The sequence below is a fragment of the Phodopus roborovskii genome, unplaced genomic scaffold, assembly GCF_943737965.1.
Source record: "Phodopus roborovskii unplaced genomic scaffold, PHOROB, whole genome shotgun sequence".
Classification (NCBI taxonomy): Eukaryota; Metazoa; Chordata; class Mammalia; order Rodentia; family Cricetidae; genus Phodopus; species Phodopus roborovskii.
In genome coordinates this window covers 9210481-9230790 of record NW_026126424.1, presented here as the reverse complement: position 1 = coordinate 9230790, position 20310 = coordinate 9210481, and the positions used below count along the sequence as shown (strand labels likewise).

The 20310-nt window shown below is 41.7% G+C and overlaps 2 protein-coding genes across 2 annotated transcripts in view; both read left to right on the top strand.

Moving 5' to 3' along the window:
* The window catches only part of LOC127222997 (fatty acid-binding protein, intestinal), a 31234-nt gene extending 20252 nt beyond the window's left edge, over nt 1-10982 (top strand). The window contains exon 5 of the mRNA XM_051185474.1: nt 10925-10982. The gene's annotated coding sequence lies outside the window, so the exon portion shown is untranslated. The remainder of the gene's footprint in view (nt 1-10924) is intronic.
* Nucleotides 5771-10984, top strand: LOC127223019 (fatty acid-binding protein, intestinal). Its single transcript, XM_051185486.1, has 4 exons — nt 5771-5873; nt 7097-7269; nt 9535-9642; nt 10791-10984. The coding sequence occupies exons 1-4, from the start codon at nt 5807-5809 to the stop codon at nt 10839-10841; spliced, it is 399 nt and encodes a 132-aa protein (XP_051041443.1). The 5' UTR covers nt 5771-5806; the 3' UTR covers nt 10842-10984.
* The last annotated feature ends 9326 nt before the right edge of the window (nt 10985-20310 follow it).

Genomic DNA, 20310 nt, shown 5'->3' with positions numbered 1-20310 from the left:
ATCTTCAACAAATGGTGCTGGCACAACTGGATGATAGTGTGTAGAAGACTGCACACAGACCCATGTCTATTGCCACACACAAAACTCAAGTTCAAATGGATCAAAGACCTCAACATAAATCCAGCCACACTGAACCTCTTAAAAGAGAAAGTGGGAGGTACCCTTGAACAAATTGGTACAGGAGACCGCTTCCTGAACATAACTCCAGTAGCACAGACACTAAGATCGACAATTAATAAATGGGACCTCCTCAAACTTAGAAGCTTATGTAAGGCAAAGAATAAGACCAAATGGCAGCCCACAGACTGGGAAAAGATATTCACCAACCCTACATCTAACAGAGGGTTGATCTCCAAAATATACAAAGAACTCAAGAAACTAGTCACCAAAATACCAAATAACCCTATTAAAAGGTGGGTTACAGAACTGAAGAGAGAATTCTCAATAGAGGAAATCAAAAAGGCTGAAAGACATTTAAGAAAGTGCTTAACATCCTTTGCTATCAGGGAAATGCAAATCAAAACAATTCTGGGATACCATGTTACTCCTGCCAGAATGGCTAAAATTACAAACACCAATGACAGCTTATGCTGGAGAGGATACTGGGAAAGGAGAACACTCCTCCACTGCTGGTGGGAATGCAAACTTGTAGAGCCATTTTGAATATCAGTATGACAGTTCCTCAGGAAAATGGAATCAGTCTACCACAGGACCCGGCAATTCCCACTCTTAGGAGTGGGATCATTGGGTAATGTGGATCATTACCCAAATGATCCACATCCATGCAACAATGACATCTATTCAACTATGTTCATAGTAGCATTATTTGTAATAGCAAGAACCTGGAAGCAACCTAGAAGCCCCTCAACTGAAGAATGGATAAAGAAGACGTGGCACATTTACACAATGGAATACTACTCTGTGGGGAAAAAAACAAAAAAACAAACAAACAAACACCAATAGAATCTTGAAATTCGCAGGCAAATGGATGGAACTTGAAGAAACCATCCTGAATGAGGTAACCCAGTCACAAAAAGAGAAACATGGTATGTACTCACTCATATATGGATTTTAGACATTGAGAAAAAGAGACCAGCCTATAATTCACACTGCCAGAGAATCTAGGATACAAGGAGGATTCTAAGAGATTCATATAAGGTCCCTCACAGGAGAAAGGAACAAGATCTCCTGAGCATATTGGGAGTGGGGGGGGGGCAGTGAGTGGAGAGGGGGCTAGGAGAAAGAGAAGGGGAGGAGAGGAAAGCATGTGGGACTAGGAAGATTGAGTCAGGGGAAGAATAGAGGACAGAAGAGAGAGAGAGAGAGAGAGAGAGAGAGAGAGAGAGAGAGAGAGAGAGAGAGAGAGAGAGAGAGAGTAAAAGAGGGAGCCATTATAGGTTTCAAAAGAAAACTTACTTTACAGAAATGTCCAGAGACCTACAAGACTGACCCCAACTAACAATTTGAGCAACAATGGAAAGGCTACCTTAAATGCCCTTCCCTGATAATGAGATTGATGACTAACTTATCCACCATCATAGAGCCCTCATCTAGTAGCTGATGGAAACAGAAGCTGACCACAGCTAAACACTGAGCCAAACTGGAATCCAGATGCAGAGGGGCTATAGACTAGGCCAAAGAAACCCACAGAGACAGCTGACCTGAACAAGGGAGAGCTAATGAACCTCCAGACTGATAACTGGGAAACCAGCATTGGACCGACTCAGATCCCCTGAAAATGGGTCTCTGTTAGAAGGCCTGGACAGTCTAAAGAACCTCTGACAGTGGAACCCAGATGTTTCCCTGATATACAAAAGACTATGGGAGCACATTCCCCATGGAGGGATACTCCCTTACCTAGAGGCAGGAGGGAGGACCTAGTCCCTACTCCAAATGACTTGACAGATCTTGTTGATCCTTCCTGGAAGGCATCACCCTCCCTGTGGAGTGGGGGTGGAATGGGATGGGAGGGTTCTGGTGGGGGGCATGAGAGGATGGGAAAGAGAGTGGGAGAAAGAGGGAACTGGGATCGATATGTAAAATAAGAAGAATCTGTTTAAAATTCATATTTTTAATAGTGACAAATAAAAAGTTATTTGTAAAAAAAAAAAGAAGTCCATTTAGGTGTTATAGGGACAAGTTTCTCCTTTTGGCAACCTGCTGGTGAACAGTTTCCAGACCATTGAGTATAGGTCTCCTAAACCTTTGAAATCTTTTTCAATCAGCAAAATATCTTTATTGATTTGTTGGGATAACCTTTGATATCTTAACATAACAACAATATAGAATGGGAAATAAATCTGAAACAGTTTTACATTACCTTAAATCACTTTTTTATACGTTTGGAACTTTTATTTTACATGCCTTAAAACACTTTCCTATACCTTCAAAACTTTCTTAAGCCCTCACATCCTCAGACATTAATACGTTTTCCTAGACCCTTGGAACTTACTGAAGCTCTCCAATAGCTTCACCTGGGCTCTCTGTAGGTGCTTCAGAACTTCCACACAGTGCCAGGCCTCAGTTTCTCCCCATGTCTTACTATTATTATTAATCTATTTTTTTACATTCCAATCCCAGTTCCCCTCCATCTCCTTCTTGGGGGGTGGGTGGGTAAGGCCTCCCCTAGAAAGTCTACTAAGTCTGTCTCCTCATCTTGTTGAGGCAGGACCAAGGCAGCTCTCCATCCCTCCACACACACCCTGTGTCTAGGCCAAGCATGGTATCTCTCCATATTCTCCCCATGTCTTTTTTCATAATCTTCATGTCTTTTTAAAACTAATACCACCTAGGTGACGCTTATATTAGAAAGTTTGAATACCTGTATGAGGTACATTCTTTCACAAGTACATGGAGGTGTAGTTTAATAATACCTTACTAAACAAATATTTTTCTTTCATAAACACCACTTTTGATTTTTGTTTTAACCATGAGGCGTTAATAAAACCAAAGTCTGTGGAGGAGAAGAAGGACTGCTCAATGGATTTCACTGGAGGGAGTTTCTATAAACTCCAAGTGGGACCTGAGAGGCAACAGAGAGGCCCAGGAGAGCAGAGAGAAGTTGTGAGACTTCCAGAATGGAGCTGAGAATTGCCATGATCGTGGTGTCTTTTCATAGCAATAAAACCCTAAGGCAAAAGCTGGTACCAGGAATGCAATAGGCCTGCCCATGCTTTTGTTTGGAGGGATTTAGACTTTAGGAGTTTGGGTTAGGAAAGCAGTGGAAGGCTTTAAGTGCTGCTTAATGGACAAAGTAGAGACATGGAGGGCAGTGGTGCTGAGGGTGATTTGAACTGTGGGGGCCTGACTCAGTGGTTTTGGAGGAGAAGAATTTTAGCATGTTGCCTAGAGATCATTCTTGTGATATTTTGTTGAAGAACGTGACTGCTTTTTGCCTTCTGTGAACAGTCTGGCTGAAACTAAAGGGAAGAAGTTTTGGATTAATTTCCTTGGTAGAGGAAATTGAAAACTATCCTAGTATGGATTCTGTCTTGTGGTTATTATTGTTACCTATAATGAATATTTATAATGAAAGGGAACAAGCTGAGCAAGTAAAAATACAAAATGTACAAATTGAGGAGAAAAGGAGCACTGTGAGGAAAAATGGAGCTATGTCCTGTGTTCAAGTAGATAAATAAACACATTAAGAAATGGAATAAGCTTGGCATTGGTGGCACACGCCTTTAGTCCCAGCACTCAGGAGGCAGAGGCAGGTGGATCTCTGAGTTCGAGGCCAGCCTGGTCTACAGAGCTAGTTCCAAGACAGGCTCCAAAACAACACAGAGAAACAGAGAAACCCTGTCTCAAACAAACAAACAAACAAACAACAAAGAATAAAGGTAGTGCTGGCCTCAGGGCAACATCCCACCCAGCTAAATTTCCAATTTGTGACAAAGAATTAAAGAAAAGCTTAGATCCAGGAATAAAGGTGCATGCCTTTAATCCCTGCACTGGGAAGGCAGAGGCTGGCAGTCTCTGAGTTTGAGGCCAGCCTGCTCTACTGACCCAGTTCTGGTCAGATAGCCTTAGGCAGTGAAGGCTAGAAAGCACGCTAAAATGTAAATTATTAAGGAGGCCATGCTCCAGCTCCAGAAAGCAGCAGAACTCACCAGCTTGGCCACATGATTCTGGTTTCAGAGCTAAGGATAGAAGAAACAGGTTTATGAAATTTTCCTCCATGACTAAAGTAAACAATTGAGGCCAAGCATGTGTCAGAGATGTCCCTGAGTGAAGGCCTAGTAGAGAGACCATTGCATGAAGCTGTGAAGTTGAAGCCTGGATTTCCTTGGAGACCCCAAGATGTTAGAGGTCTGGACTCATGGGATGCCTGCTAAGAAGAGCTGCTAACAGGGAGTGGAACCAGATCAAGAGAAGTGTGTGGCAGTCCACAAATCTGGACAGAGCTGGAGATCTGACATGGAGATGCAGAGTTTGGAGTCTGCTCACCTGGATTTCGGCCGTGCTTTGGTTCAATATTTCCTCAGTATGTGCCATTTCCTATGTTTTCTAGGGTATTATGTTTCTTGTACTATTCTATGTTGGAAGCATGTGATCTGTTTTTTATTTTTATTTTGTAGGGCCTTACAGTTAGAAGATTGCATGAATCTCAGAAGAGACTTAGAACTTTGTTGGAAACCAGACAACCTGTTTGAACATGCCTGAAAGGGGGAGTGAGGATTGAGAAAGGAAAGAGACAAAAGGTAGGAGATAGAGTTGGGAGGGCTCTCAGTAAATACTGCAGATGCCTCAAATTTATTTTACACAGCACTTTTACATACAAAGCAAAAGGGGAGGGCAAGGGATGATAAAAGGAACAAGCAATTGTAATTACTTCCTTAATCCTCAAAGCATGCAGTAACCATACCATTGCTAAACATCCTGCCATTAGGCCTCAAGGAGTAAAACATCTAGTAACCATGACTTAGATCCAACATCCTGTTATCTAACCTTGAGGATCAAGAACAGCTTTGAGCTCTCTGACCTTAAGTCAAGATGAAACAGAATCAAATCTGTGGGCTTCCACAGAACTTTGGACTTTTAAACATGTTGAGACTGTTATAAACTATTTTTAGGTTGGACTAAATGCATTTTTCAATATGATATTGTTATAAGCATATGTGAGCCAGTAGTGGAATGAGGTGGTTGGCCCCCATAATCTCATATGGAGTGGCAATAGGAGGTGTGGTTTTGTTGGAGTGGGCATGGTCTTGTTAGAGGAAGTGTGTCATTGTGGGGCAGGCTTTGAGGTTTCCTATGCTCAGGATACCACCCAGCATCTCAGTTGACTTCTTGTTACCTGGAAGATGTAGAACACTCAGCTCCAGCACCACGTCTGCCTGCATGACACCATGCTCACCATCATAATGATACTTGATTGAACCTATGAAACTGTTCAGTGAGCCACTCCAATCAAATATTTATATGAGCTGCCATATCATGGTGTCTCTTCACAGCAACAGAAACCCTAGACACTGTCCAAATCGCTTTTGGTCATGGCCTTCATCACAGCAATAAAAACCTAAGTAGGACTGTGAGTCTTCTAGAGAGGACCTTTCATCCTGAGGTAAGAGTCACTCTATGAGAAGAAAGCTGCAAGGCATATCATTTTGATTCGATTGAATCTCAGATGTAGATTCAAAGAAAGCATGGAAATAGAAGCTAAAGGGGCATGGCATATAAGGTAATCTCTTGAACTTTAAACTCCACATCACAGTATGAATTGGTTCAAAGATAAGAAGTAGAATAAATTCTCTCTTGTGGATAGGACCGAATCTCTGCTTTCCCAGAGGCACACACAGCTGAGATCATGGCATTTGATGGTACTTGGAAAGTAGACCGGAATGAGAACTATGAAAAGTTCATGGAGAAAATGGGTAAGACTGTCTACCTGGGCGGCTCATTATTTGCTTTCTCCTGTCTGTTCCTTAGGGAACATCTGGTGATGTATAAGTCTCCAGGTGTGGATTGTACAGGGCCAGGAAATCCATATTCACACTCTCTGATTTAGGAAGAACATCTTATCTCTCCAGGGCAAGTGTTAGAGCCCCTGTGTTTTCTTCCCTTGCCTATTAACTGTGCTTATGTAATTAAAAACTGACGTGTGTGTGTGAGTTATGATAATTTCCAGGGTAAAATATCACTAGATTATTGGGGGAAAAAAGCAAGGATCTTTCAAAACGGTAAGAAAAGAGTTTTATCAAAACTCTGCTTGAATAAATTCTATGAAATTCTCTTTTCTGACTTATGTAACTTCAGGAATAACCACAGAAAGCTGTGTAGTCTTTGTGGATGTATAATTTGACTGTATTATAAATGTCTACTAATATTCTGGCAACCCACTACAAAACTGGGTACAAATTGTGTGTCATTTCCCAAAATAAAACCTGCATAAATATGGTGTATAATTTAGGGTTTCTGAATTTAAGTTTATGATATCTGTACATTCATGTTATAATGACTTTCATCATAAAATCTCTAATTTTTCTGGCTTGCAACCAATCAGAAATGCCATAAATATAAATATAACTATGAAGCAAGCAAAGCACGGTGCTATATGCCTGTGATCTTAACACTTTGAGAGTGAGACGATTGTGAATTAAAGGCTAGCCTAGGCTATCTGGCAAGTTTGAAGCCTCCCTGGGTTTAGATCAAGACCCTGTTTCAACAACAACAGCATTTTAAAAATGCAATTTTGAAAGCAAAGTAGTGTTGAAAATGAATAAACATTCAGAATTGAACTTGTGTTTCTTTAATCTATGAATATACCTTTTAATATTCCACTTGCCATTGCTGGAATGTGATTGAACTCTGAAGCAAAGTTTGTCAATCTTGTTAAAATGGTCCAGGGCTGAGGTGCTACAGTTTGCTGCTTCATTTACATTTTCTTAGTTTGGAAAAGCTGCTTGAAGCAGTTCTCTGGGTCTGCCAGAGCTTCCCCTTTCTCTGAAAGCATCCCAGTGAGGCTGTGCACACAACACTATTTGCTCTTTCTTCTCCACCCACAAAACAAGCATGAGTAACAAAGACAGAGTTTAGAAAGGGAAACACTCTCCGTCGCATTTCCATTTCTTGTTCCCTCCAACCTCTTGTTTTGCAGGCATTAATGTGGTGAAAAGGAAGCTTGCAGCTCATGACAATTTGAAACTGACCATCAAACAAGAAGGAAATAAATTCACTATTAAAGAATCATGCAGGTTTCGAAACATTGATGTTGTGTTTGAACTTGGTGTTGAATTCAACTATACTCTAGCAGATGGAACTGAACTCAATGTAAGACATTTTTTATAGCAATGCATTCTTGATTATTTTTACCAATACAAAGTAGTTTATCTCATGGAATGGTTCAACTAATGTAACCCCTCTACATTTATTGAAGAGGCCAATGAAGTCTGTTTGTATTTAATTTTACACACATCATTGGCAATTGTCTAAATATAACATTTTATTGTGATATGTATCTGTGAAAATGATGCTGAACAATAAGATTTATAATAATCCTCTTAGATGGATTAAGAACAGTGATAATTAAGGACAAGGAAATGTAATGTTCAGTATTTTCAACTTTTCATGCTAGGAGACAACAAGCTTTTAGTGTTCATACTATTCAAACACAATAAGTGTTTATACATGTAGTTGGACAACAAACTGAGAAGCAGGAATGTAGCTGAACCAGGAGTCTGTAGTATGCACAAAACTCTGGGTTGTGTTTCTAGCACTGTATAAAATCTGGGCATGGTCACACACCTGTAATGCCAGGACTTGGGAACTGGAGTCAGGATGATCATAAATTAGAGTAAGTTTGAAGTTAGCTTGGGCTACATGAGCTTTCATTAAAAAAAAAAATGATTAAAAAACTAATGAGTGGGTGAGTAGCCAAATGTGAAGGTCTAAATCATGGTAGGTCATTAAGAATGTCCCTTTCACCAAACATTATTTAGAGCTCAGGGAACTCGGTGGAAGAAGATGTGGGGAAGGATTGTAGGAGCCAGAGGGGTCAAGGACACAAGAAAACCCACAGAATCAATTAACGTAGGCTCATAAGAGCGCATAGAGACTGAACTAACAATCAGGGAGCCTTCAAGGAACGGTTCTAGGCCCTCAGCATATATGTGACAGTTGTGTAGTTTAGTCTTCTTGTGGGACTCCTAACAGGGGGAGCAGGGACTGTCTCTGACTCTTGCCTGCTCTTGTAACTCTTCTTGTGCTGGGTTGCCTTGTCCAGACATAATAGGAGAGGTGTCTAGTCTTACTGCAACTTGACATGCCAACTTTGGTCAATATCAATGGAAGGAGTGGATGAAGGGTTTTTAGGGGTATGTTTCCCCCTCCCCACGCCGGTCTGACTCCACTGCCATGCCAGCCCCAAATAATACACTGAGACTCTGTATTTGATATTATGCTGTTGGCCATTTACTTGTTTCTTATCAGCTAGCTCTGTCTTAATTATTAACCCATTTCTATTCATCTAAGTGTTTGCACATGGTCTCATCTTACTGGAGAGTAGGGCTGCTGTTCTGGTCTCTCCAGTCTCCACATGCTGACTCCTCCCTGCTACTTCCTCTCTCCTTGTCTCCTAGTCCTGCCTATCTTGCTTTCCTATTGGCCAACAAACAGTGCTTTATTCATTAACTAATAAGAGAAACATATTTACAGGATGGCATCTCCCATCAAAGGGTGGGGTGCACTGGGAGGAGAGGAGGGAGGGGAATCTTTGGTGAAACAAAAAAAAAGAATGTCACTTTCACTGGTTATTGGTGGCACACACCTTTAATCCCAGCACTTGGGAGGCAGAGGCAGGTGGATCTCTGAGTTTGAGATCAGCCTGATCTACATAGTGAGTTCCAGAATGGACAGGGCTACACAAAGAAACACCGTTTTGAAAAACCAAAAGGAAAAAAAGGGGGGGCATTGCCTCAACGTTTTTTTTCTAGTTAAGTATGTTTGCAGTGACGTACGTATGCGTGCGTGCGTGCGTGCGTGCGTGCGTGCGTGTGTGTGTGTGTGTGTGTGTGTGTGTGTGTGTGTGTGTGGTGGGTGCACATGCATCTCACTGAACCTGGAGGTAGGCTGGTGGCCATAAAGCCATCTCTGCTCTCTACAGTATGTAGGCATACGTGAACACACCTGGCTTTTTACATGGATTCTGGGGATTTCATTCAGTTCTTCATGCGTCTGTTGCAAGATCTCTCACCAGCTGAGACATCTTGTCAGCCCTGCAATGACAGTATACCCACTGCATGTTTTATTACTAATGATAATCACTTCTCGTCTGCACTTAGTATATAGCAGTGGTCAGCTGAGTGGTGCTTAGTGTTCCCAGCACAGCCTTGACTCCCACTGCTCACGTCTAATCCTCTTTCTGATGTCTGAGGTGTTGCTGTGTCATTGCACAGTCTCCATACATGTAAAATGGAGGCAATGTATTACTCCACATAGTCCACAGGGTCACTGAGTGACAATGTGTGTCTATGAACTGGGAATTTTGTTAGAGACATGTAAGACTATAATAAATGTTGCCTAATTATTGTGATGCAGGGGACCTGGAGCCTTGAAGGAAATAAACTTACTGCAAAATTCAAACGTGTAGACAATGGAAAGGAGCTGATTGATATCTGTGAAATTTCTGGTAGTGAATTAATCCAGGTAAGTTGTAAGAAATATCTCTAACTACATTCCAAAGACAAAAATGATTATGAGCAAGAATTTTGTCACTGTGGGTTATTCCCTGTGGTGGTTTGAAAGCAAAGGGCTGCCATAAGGACTGGTGCTATTAGGAGGTGTGGCTTTGTTGAAGTAGGTGTGGTCTTGTGGAAGAAAGTGTGTCGCATGGGGGTGGGTTTGAGATCTCCTTTGCTCAAGCTATGCCAAAAGTAACACTGAGTTCACTTCTGTTGCCTCTGATCAAGATGTAGAACTCTCAGCTGCCTCTTCAGCAGCATGCCTGCCTGCATGCCTTCATGTCCCACCATGATGATAATGGAAACTCTGAAACTGGAAACTAACCCCAATTAAATGTTTTCCTTTATAAGATTTGCCATGTTCATGGTATCTCTCTACAGCAATTAAATCCTAAGACACAGCTTTAATAAGTAAACTTAATTATTTCATATGTGTGAATGACATCTATTTATTGAGGAGTATTTGCATATATATATATATATATATTTACATATATATATATATATTCATCTGATGAAGGAGTTTCTGTCCTACCTGGTCCAACAGCCCTTTAGTCCCCAATAAACACACAGAGGCTTACATTTATTATAAACTGGCTGATGGCTCAGGCTTCTTATTGGCTAGCTCTCTCTTAATTATTAACCCATTTCTATTAATCTGTATATCTACACATAGTGTTGGCTTACTGATGATGACTGGGTCTCTAGCTTCCTTGTCAGCTACTGGCATCTCTCTAGCACTGCTTCTGTCTGCCTTCCTCTTCCCAGAATTCTCTTAGTCTGATAGCTCTGCCTATACCTTTGCCTGGCTACATCCTGTTTGCTCACTGGCCAAAACAGCTTTATTCATCAACCAATAAAAACAAAACAAAACAAAAACCCCATATATTCACAGCATAAAAAGGTCATCCACCATAATATATCAATTCTCATTTTAACAAGAAACAAAACTACAACCCAAAAAATGTAATTTTAATGGTTCTATCCTATATTTTCATGAAGTTCTTCTATCAAATATAAGAAAATATAGGACACCCTCTAACATTACTGTTTTTCTTAATTTGGGATTTTCCCTTAATGACACTTTCTATTATGTTTGTCAATATCTTTCAGACCTACATATATGAAGGGGTCGAAGCCAAGAGGATCTTTAAGAAAGAATGAGCAAGCTTCTTGAAGACCAGAGCAACCCTGAAGAGCTAAAGCTGTTATCAGACTCCTCTCTCCATCATGCTAATGCCAGGCAGGTTCATCCTTTCAAGAACACTGGCATATTCCAGTCTTGTCAAAGCCCAAAACATAAAAGCTAGTTAGGACTTCATTTACTTTATGTTCCTTAAGATATACATGAACTGGTATTTAAAAGGAAATTAAATATTGTTTTCACATTGCTTTATAAGTAGTGTTTTCTTTTTTTTAAACTATTTAGCACATGTATTTTTTATTTATTTATTTATTTATTTATTTATTTATTTATTTATTGAGAAAGGGTTTTCTGTGTAGCTTTGCAGGCTGTCCTGGAACTAATTCTTGTAGACCAGGCTGGTCTCAAACTTACAGAGACCTGCCTATCTTGCCTCCCAAGTGCTGGGATTAAAGGCATGCACCACCACTGCCCAGCTTAATGGCTGTTTTTTTTAATAGTGTGTGTGTGTGTGTGTGTGTGTGTGTGTGTGTGTGTGTGTGTGTGTGTGTGCTGAATTGTAATATTTTTGAATTGATATATCACATATAAAACACTTTTGGTTGTCCCTCAAAGCTGATCCTCAAAAAATAGGTCCTTTCCTTGTACACAAAATGGACCAAAATGCAGATGGGAAACTTTTCTTTTAGTAGATGAAGAATCTCTCCAGTTCTCTCTCTCTGGGGCTGTGAGCCAGCCTCATCCTGGCCATTGGGAACTCTTAGTTCTGGCCCAGTCTTAGGCTAACTAGTGTGAACTTGAGAAAGCGACTTCATCTCTTTGGGATGTACTTCAGGCATCTTTCAAATGAGGTGATTGGACTGGATATTTAACTCATATATGTATTCTGAACAACAATCAGTTACCCTTCCTTAAGCAACCATTAAGGAATATGCCACCACATAGAGAGTGTTGGGGTGTCAAAGATCATGGAGTGGGGAGAGAAAAATAAATATCACCAACATTGTTAAACATGGCTGCCTTCATGGGCTCACAACCCTTTTTGGCTCAGAAAGACCCTAAATTTGTTCTATGATGTATTTTTATTGTCTTAAGTTTCTCAGTAATAAGGATGGAGGCCTTGTCTTTTTCTTCCTTTTTTTATTTTACTGTGTGTGTTCATGTTTATGTATGCATGTGTTCATGTCTGGGACTGCTTGCATACATGTGTGCCTGGGTGTGTATGGAGGCCAGAAGTTGACAGTGAATATCTTTCTCTATTGCTCTTTACCATATTTGGGAACAGGATCTCTAACTGAACCTGGAGCTCATCCACAAGTGATGGGGGACCCTCCTGTACCTACTGCCCTCTCTGCATTGTGGTTAGAGAGGTACACCACTATGCCAAGGTTCTATGTAGGTCTTAGGGGTCATTACTCAGGTCCCCACATTTGTGCAGCAAGCACTTTATCCCCATGAGCATCTCAGACATCAGTCCCTTTGTGTTAATACAGGCCCTGCAATCTACTTAGCCTGTCCTGTCCCTAGGAGCTTCAAATGAACAACTAGACAATGCCAGCACGACATTCAGGGGCATTGAAGACCTAAATGTGTAGGTAAGGTAGCTGCACGATAGAGAATAGAAGCTAGAGGAGGTTTTGTGGGGATGGGAGGCAGGGTGGATACTCCAATTATGTAATGGGTCTTTACCTTAAGTAGATACTTGCTTTCATTAGAGTATAACAGTGCCATCTACTGGGCAAGGACATGGACTCTTTCCATTTGTGTTTTGGTATTGGCTGGGAAGACTTCTGACATACCATGTTCTAAAGTTTAAAATGATAATTGAATGCTTAAGTGGTTCCAAATTCCACACAAACAAAACTAATACAAAGACTCATTTTTATTTCTTCCTAAAGCTGCTTTTATCTACTAAATGGAAACACCATTAAAATTTTGTTCAGGCTACCTAAAATACCACTACCATCTTGAAAAGTGGGTAATTACACCATGTTTGCTAATACATGGGGTAATTTATTTCTACTTTGCTGCAGCCCCGCAGCCAACATTCAGGCTACTTACACAATTGGTTTTATTGAAGAACTGAATGGAAGGGAAGAGTAAGCATGGTAATGGCAGCTGAGAATATCAGGTGGCATGCAGCAAATCAGTAGTCATGGTAAGGAACTATTCCAGAGGGTTTCTCAGTTCACCTGTCCTCACTTGGGATTCCATTAGAACACAGGGTTGCAGAAGACCCACAGTATATAACCCAGATTACCAAGAACAAAGACAGAACTTCACGTTTCAATCTGGTAGTTCGGGTTTAGGACTGTGAGAAGGTGGAAGATTAGTAGAAATCAGAAGGGAAATGTTTTGGAATATTGTTTCAACTATGTAAATATGTGTTACATTTGTTTATGCCATTTGTTTATGCCGTGGAGCATTACTTTAACTATGTGAGAGTGTGTTACATTCATCTTTATGCTACATTTGTTTAATGATGTAAGGATGTGGTGTTACACTTGTTTAATTATGTAAAGATATGATGCATTTGTTTTACCTTGCCTGCCTAAGGCACCTGATTGGTCTAATAAAAAGCTGAATGGCCAATATCAACACAGGAGAGGAATACGTAGGGCTAGCGGGCAGGGAGAATAAGTAGGAGGAGAAATCTTGGCTGGAGGAAAGGGAGAGAAGAACAAAGAGAATGAAGGAGAAAGAGAGGGACATGCCAGAAGCCAGACAGACAGACAGAAATGGAGACCAAAGGAAAGAAAGGTAAAAAGCCCCGAGGCAAAATGTACATAAAGAGAAACAGATTTAAAGTAAGAGATGAAATATAGCCAAACATTCATAACTAATAAGAATTTGGGAGCTGGTTGGTACCCCCTCTGTTACAGGGAGAGGCCTGAGTTCTCCTGAGTCTAAACCCCATTTCAAAGACATATTCCCCAGTCTTCTTTCCAAATAATTCTACCATGCACGCACGCACGCACGCACGCACGCACACACACACATACACACCACAGAGACACAAACACACACACAGTCACACACTTGGATATACACACACAGACTCACATACGCATAGACACATACACAGGCACACAGACTCACACATAAACACACACATTCACACAGACACACATACAAACACATACATAAACAAGGGTGTGCTTGCCCACATGTGAAACCTCTTGCATGCTAATTCCCTGAGGGTTAAAGAGCAGACCTCTTCTTGGAATTAGGAAACCAATTGGTTATGTAAATGAGCACATGACTGACCTCATTCCTTTGCTTCCCGTCTCAATAATGTAATGAGTGTTTTGACCAAGGAGGTCCAAGGGCATAAGTGTGACACAGCACTTTTCCTCTCTATCAGATGATTTGAGCAGAAGGAATGAGAGAGCACAGCCCCCACGCTCCAGTCCAGATGAGTGTTTGTCCTGTTTGCTCTGGAGCATAGCTTTCACCTCTTTTGTTCTGCTTATCTGTTTAGTTAATTTTTCACACAATATATTTTGATCATGTTTTTATACTCTCTCAACTACTCCCAGATCCTCCTACCCACCCAACTTTCTCTTTCAAAACAAAAAACAAAAAACAAAAAAAAACCAAACACCCTCTCATCCCTGCAAAACCACAGAACCAAAAGCCAAAACAAGCAAGCAAACAAACAAACAAAAACCAATAAAAATGTGTCTTAAAAATATGAAAACAAAATATCCCCCCCCCCAAAAAAAAAGTCCATGGAGTTTATTTTGTGTTGACCAACTACTTCTGGACATGAGGTCTGCTTTGGTGTGTGTTTGTTATAAGCACTAAGACTCCATTGGAGAAAGCTGATTTCCCTTTGCCAGTGGGTATAAATTGTGGTCTTGGTTATGGGTAAGATCCAATGTCAGGTCTTCTCAGTGTTGGGAACCCTCTGACTTGAACCTATGAGGTCTTATGCATGCCATGCCACAGTCATGTGTGCATCAGCCCCATTGAATCTAGAATTTTTTACCTCTTTGATTGTATTAGATTTTCCCCCTTGTGGATTGAAAATTCTTTTTTTAAAAAAATTTATTTAATATTTTGAAATTTTTGTACAATTACTTTTGACCATATTTAACCCCTACCCAACTTCTCCCAGAACCAACCCCTCTTCCGTACCTACCCAACTTCGTGTCCTCTTAAAAACAAAACAAAAGAACACACAGAGTCCAATTTGTGTTGTTCACACATTCTCGGATATGTGGCCTTCCACTAGAGTGTGGTTGACATAGTAGTGGTAACAGTCTTAAAGAAAAGTGACTTACCTCCTTCCAGGATCTGTCAATTGCCCTTAGCTCCTTGGCTACAGATGGTACTCAATACTCACTTCCCTCTCCAGGCTGGGATTTGTTCTGACCTATCACATAAAACAAAATTCACAAAAGAAAATAAATGAAGCTATGTGTTCATTTTATAAACTCGTTCTATTACATACACCCACATCTGTCACCCTTCATAGACAGTATTAGTCGAGATATTCATTTTATAGAACCTAGAACCTCACTCAGTGTAACATGAGGATAGTTTCAAAATTGTCATGAGCCCATGACTCCTCTTACTACCAGAACTCACTGACTGACGTCATACAGAGCAGACTGAGACTAGCTCATTCCCTTACTTCTTTTAGATTATTGTTCACATAGCATCTACTTAGGTTCCTCTTTGGTATCTTTGGTGGGGCATGGGTATCATCCCTCCCTTCCACACGCCCTTCTCTGCTCTGAAATCTTATTTCCCATCATTTTGCAAGCTAGAATGTGTTGTGCTGTCACCCACCATTGACCCTCAGCAGCCAGAGGAAAGAGGGGGAGTGTTGACACAGAAAAGCTGTGCTTCTTGCTGGGGATGCACAGCCTCTAGGTTCAGCCCATTTCACCTCTATAACCGTGTCTCAAAAACATGCAGCTCTACTGCCCACATGGCAGGAGACACAAATTAATGCAACCCTCTCCAGAAAAATTTACAGTAGATAGAGACCGACAAACTGGCCTCGGTGCAGAGAACAAGGGGCTGTTCTCTGCACCGAGGGATGCTCCGCCCTAATGAAATATCTACGCTGTGCTGCACCCTCTCTTCCCAAAGGATCACTGATGAGGAGGGGAGGGGAGTCTAGGAGAGTCGGGGGTAGTGAATGAATACAGGGGAACTATGTTCTCCTGACACAACAGAGCAGCTGTCATGGTTATGACAACATGCACAAGCCCAGTATATGTCTATGGAGACATTTCTTGATGGATGACTGATGTGGGAAGGCCCATCTCACTGTAGGTGCCAGCCAGTAAACCGATTCTTTACTTTCTGCCTCTAGGCTCCTGTCTTGGCTTCTCTCGATGGACTGCATGGCCCAGGATATGAAAGACAAAATTTTCCCTGTCCAAATTGTGTTTGTTTGGTCATGGTCTTCATCACAGCAAGTGAACCTAATTAGGACTCTGAGTCTTCTAGGGAGGACCCTTCATTCGGAGGGAAGAGTAACTTCTGAAAAGAAAGTTGTTAGGACAACTGCCGTTTACATGGTAACGGTAAACCACAGAAAAGCTAAAGGCTGCTGAAACAATTTATGACTCTGCTAAAAACAGAGCCTTAAAAACAACTGCAATGCTCCACCTTACATGAACACAGTATAAGAAGGAAGTGCGTTGTTGTTCTTCTGACTTCTAAGACGACTCTAAACTTTCAGATGGTTAAAGGCAGTGGAGACAAGGTCTCACTTTGTGACTTACACTAGTCTAGAATTCACTAGCTTGCCTCGAACCACAGCGACCCTGCTGCTTTAGTTACCTATGAATACTTTCTTCTCATGAAACCCTCCCGGAAACATAGCAGTCTATACACTCTTAACTCCATTCTGTGTACTCAGGTCAAGGTTTACTAGCCCCTTCTTAATCCAGGCCAAGAGTACTTAAACTCTTCTGGTCCACTAACTAGCTCTTTCAGACAGTAAAAGAGAGGCTTTTTTTTTTTTTTTTGAATTGGCACAGGTGTTAAGTGCAGCAGCATCTGAGCTTCTTCAATCAGATCTCCAAACACGTAGATGCCCTCCTGAGGTCCATCCATGGCCTCAGCCTCCTGGTTTCATGTTTTAACAATGTCAGGAGATCTACATTTCAGCATGGGTGTGGGAGGAGAAGGTCCTGATTCCCATGCTTTCTCCCTCTCTCTAATCATTTCAGTATCTGAAAACTGCACCTTTAAAGACTTTAAGGAATTCCATTAGGACATAAAGATCAGCATGAATGGATTCCTGAACAGGGAAGGGTGTTGAAAGCTATGTAAATCTTGATAAACCTTCAAGACAGTGGGTGCTGCCAGCACCCTCGGGACCACAGGGCAGCTCTAAGGAGCCTGAGAGACACAGATGGCGATGAAGGGCAGAGGAAGAGTCTGCAGAGCACTCAGTATGTCTAGACAGAGGGACAAGGCACATGTCTTTGCTGAGCTCAGGGAAGTCTCTGGTTTGCCAGGAAGCTTGGCCCAGCTGCCCTGGCCTGCAGCAGGGAGCTGGTGCTCCTGCAGCTTGTGCTCTTTGCCTGGCTTGCGCAGTGGAGACGCCCAAGATGGTCGTACAAGTTAGCCGAGAGGTACGTAATGGCCCCGAGTTCTCAAGCATCCTGCCCCAGGACACCCTGCCCGGTCACAAGATCACCACAAGATCACCCGTGACTCTGGGCAGCAACAGGATATCCTCAGCTATAGCCCACGGTGGTGCTTCAGATATCAGAAACCTTGAAGCAGATGTAGTGGGTCATTCTTTGGATGGCCAGCTCGTGAATATTGACATGGGTACTTTTTAACAATTATGAAAACAGACTTAGCTTAGGTTTGTTCTCAACTAGCTCTTAAAGCCTAAATCAACCCATTTATATTCGTCATGTGGCTCATTACCTATCAATATTGTACAAGCCATTTCTCTTACCGATGAATCCTATGTGCCTCAGATTCTCCCCAGAGTTCTTCTTTCTGCCTGAACGTCCCACCTGTCCTCCCCTTCCTAGCTATGAGCCATTCGGCTCTTTATTAAACTAATCAGAAGGGTCCTTAGTAGGATGAGGTAAAACAGAGACATCCTCACACAGTGTGATCAAATACCCCTCAACAACGAGACAAATGACTCCTTGCAGTACGGATTTGCATGCTGAGTTGTTTGGGCAAGAAAAGTATATACTGTGAGCCATACAGCAGTTGGCAATGTCACTTTGATGCAGAAATGTGCAATGGTGAGGTGAGAAAGTGGCAGAATGTGCCCTTGCGGGACAGAGGTGAAAGGAGAGGCGAAGGGCAGTGGCAACAGGCATGGGAGCCAGTGGCGAGTGGGGACGCATGGCATTGCTAAATAGGGCAGACAGGGTGGGGTGCAGTAGCCTAGAGCTCATGTAGGGTGCTGCCCAGCCACATGATTGCCCTAGCTCTGAGCAAGGGCAGGATGTCTGAAATGGAGAATGTTCATGCTCTCGATGGGCCTCCTTGAAAGAATTCCATGGTCTATGTTACACCCGGCTGGAGACCATGTGGATCTCCATGTGATCCTTGCTGCCTCCAGAGGCCATGTCCATGGTATATGCTGCAGCCAGGAGCTATGTTTGTGTCTGTGGTTTGGACTGCCGCCAGAGACCGTGTTAATGTCTGTGGGCCCTGTTGCTGCTGGAAACCATATTGATGTTTGTGACCTATGCTGTTTCTGGGGCCATTGAGGATGTCCCTGGGCTGTGCTGTAGCTGGAAACAATGTGGAAGTTCATGATCCTTGCTACTGCTAACTGTTATGGGCAAGGAAGCTTCTTTTTCAGTGACATTGATGACTGCAGACTAATAATTGACAATGAGACACACTGAAGGCTTCTGTGATGACCCCCACCTCCAAAAGAAACAATCTAGACAGGAAGCTATTGAAGAGAGTCCTTAAACATTGCATAAAGTCAGGTGTAGGGACAGACTTGTAGTCCCAGCTCTTAGGAGGTGGAGGCAGGAAGATTATAAATTCAAGTGTCATCCTTGGCTACAGAACAAGTCAGAGGCTAGCCTAGGATATGTGAGCAGGTTTATGCCTCCTGCTCTAGCCAAATGTCAGAAAGTCACCCTAGGTGCCATTTCCAAAATGGTGAAATGGCGTTGCAAGGTCCCCAGAAAACATTGGAATATAAGCAGAAAATCCTAGGTAACTTTCTCAGAATTCTGAAAAACAGAACTTTACACAATAAATGCTAAAGGAAAGTGAGTATTAAACAACAGAACTGAAGAGGGAAGAAACTTCCTAGAACTCTGATATTCAACTTTTACTGAGTAGAAACTTAGTCAGAAAAGCAAGAGGGGAAAAAACTGGATCTGGACCCATGCTACAGGGAAGGAGCCAACATAATGATGGGGAAGTCTGCACATAACAGCTGAGTGCACATGCTTCTCAAGTCCACACAGACTGTTCTGTAAGATACGTCATGCATTACTGCACAAGGCTGTCTCATTAAGTAGACTGAAATCAGACACAATATTTTTGCTCAGCTACTATCAAATAAAAATAGAAGTCAGCAGCAGACCTGGAGACATGAACAGCACATAGTTACAGACATGATGTAAGAAGCTGAGCCACCTTTTACCTCCTTGGCATCTCAGCGGACAAGAGAGCAAGTTCCTGTTTCTTCTCACATCCTTTCTCTTCCTATCCATCTCATTTCCTGTCTGTGCCCAGCCATTTCTTTCCTGTTTCTGCCCAGCCATCTTACTTCTTGTCTGTGTGTACAGACGTCCAGACCTCTATAGTTAGCTAGTGGCAAGCTCCATCCTCTGATCTTCAGACCACTTATTTGTTCAAGCAAGATATCACCACAAAGACTACTGTTTAATCTTATGAGACAGGATATGTAACATATTGAATAATTTTCTACTCTCTGTCCATAGTGATTATGTCTCTAAAATCACTCATAAAACGAGTTGACTCTTTTAGCTGATTGACATCATGAGAATTCAGTTTGTGAATTTTAAATATCTTTTTTATCTGTGTCTATCAGTTAAGTTTTGCCCTATTGTAACTGTTTCTACACTTTAAAAATTAGGAAGACATCTCCTTTATTTTGAAATATAATCTCGTGTGTATCTCTAAATATAGACAAAATTTAGTTCTTATGGTATAAGTCTATATGGTGTACATTTGGAAGCAGAGAGAGGAAAGAAATCATATAACTCCCTCATAGACCATTCTTCCCAGTAGTCCAAATATATAAGCTATTATACAGAACCTCATAGTTCTGTAACAGACAGATAATTGGATATAGGGATTGGAGCTGCTTCAGAGTATGAAGCTACAGTTTAAGTATGACGATTATGATGCTTGCTCTCAGACCAAGAAAACTATCCCTAATACGTGAGGTAATAATGATGAAATAATGGACAGAAGTTCCAGAACATGGATAAATAGTTGTGCCAGTCAATGAGATTACTGTTGGGACAGGTACTGTTGTGATGTAAGAATGGCCTC

What these genes read in the sequence shown, in the direction of transcription:
- LOC127223019 (XM_051185486.1), top strand. Translation starts at nt 5,807, where the DNA reads ATGGCATTTGATGGTACTTGGAAAGTAGACCGGAATGAGAACTATGAA. An exon ending in AAAGTTCATGGAGAAAATGG is followed by an intron (nt 5,874 to 7,096) that starts GTAAGACTGTCT and finishes CTTGTTTTGCAG; the next exon opens with GCATTAATGTGGTGAAAAGG. An exon ending in CTGGTAGTGAATTAATCCAG is followed by an intron (nt 9,643 to 10,790) that starts GTAAGTTGTAAG and finishes AATATCTTTCAG; the next exon opens with ACCTACATATATGAAGGGGT.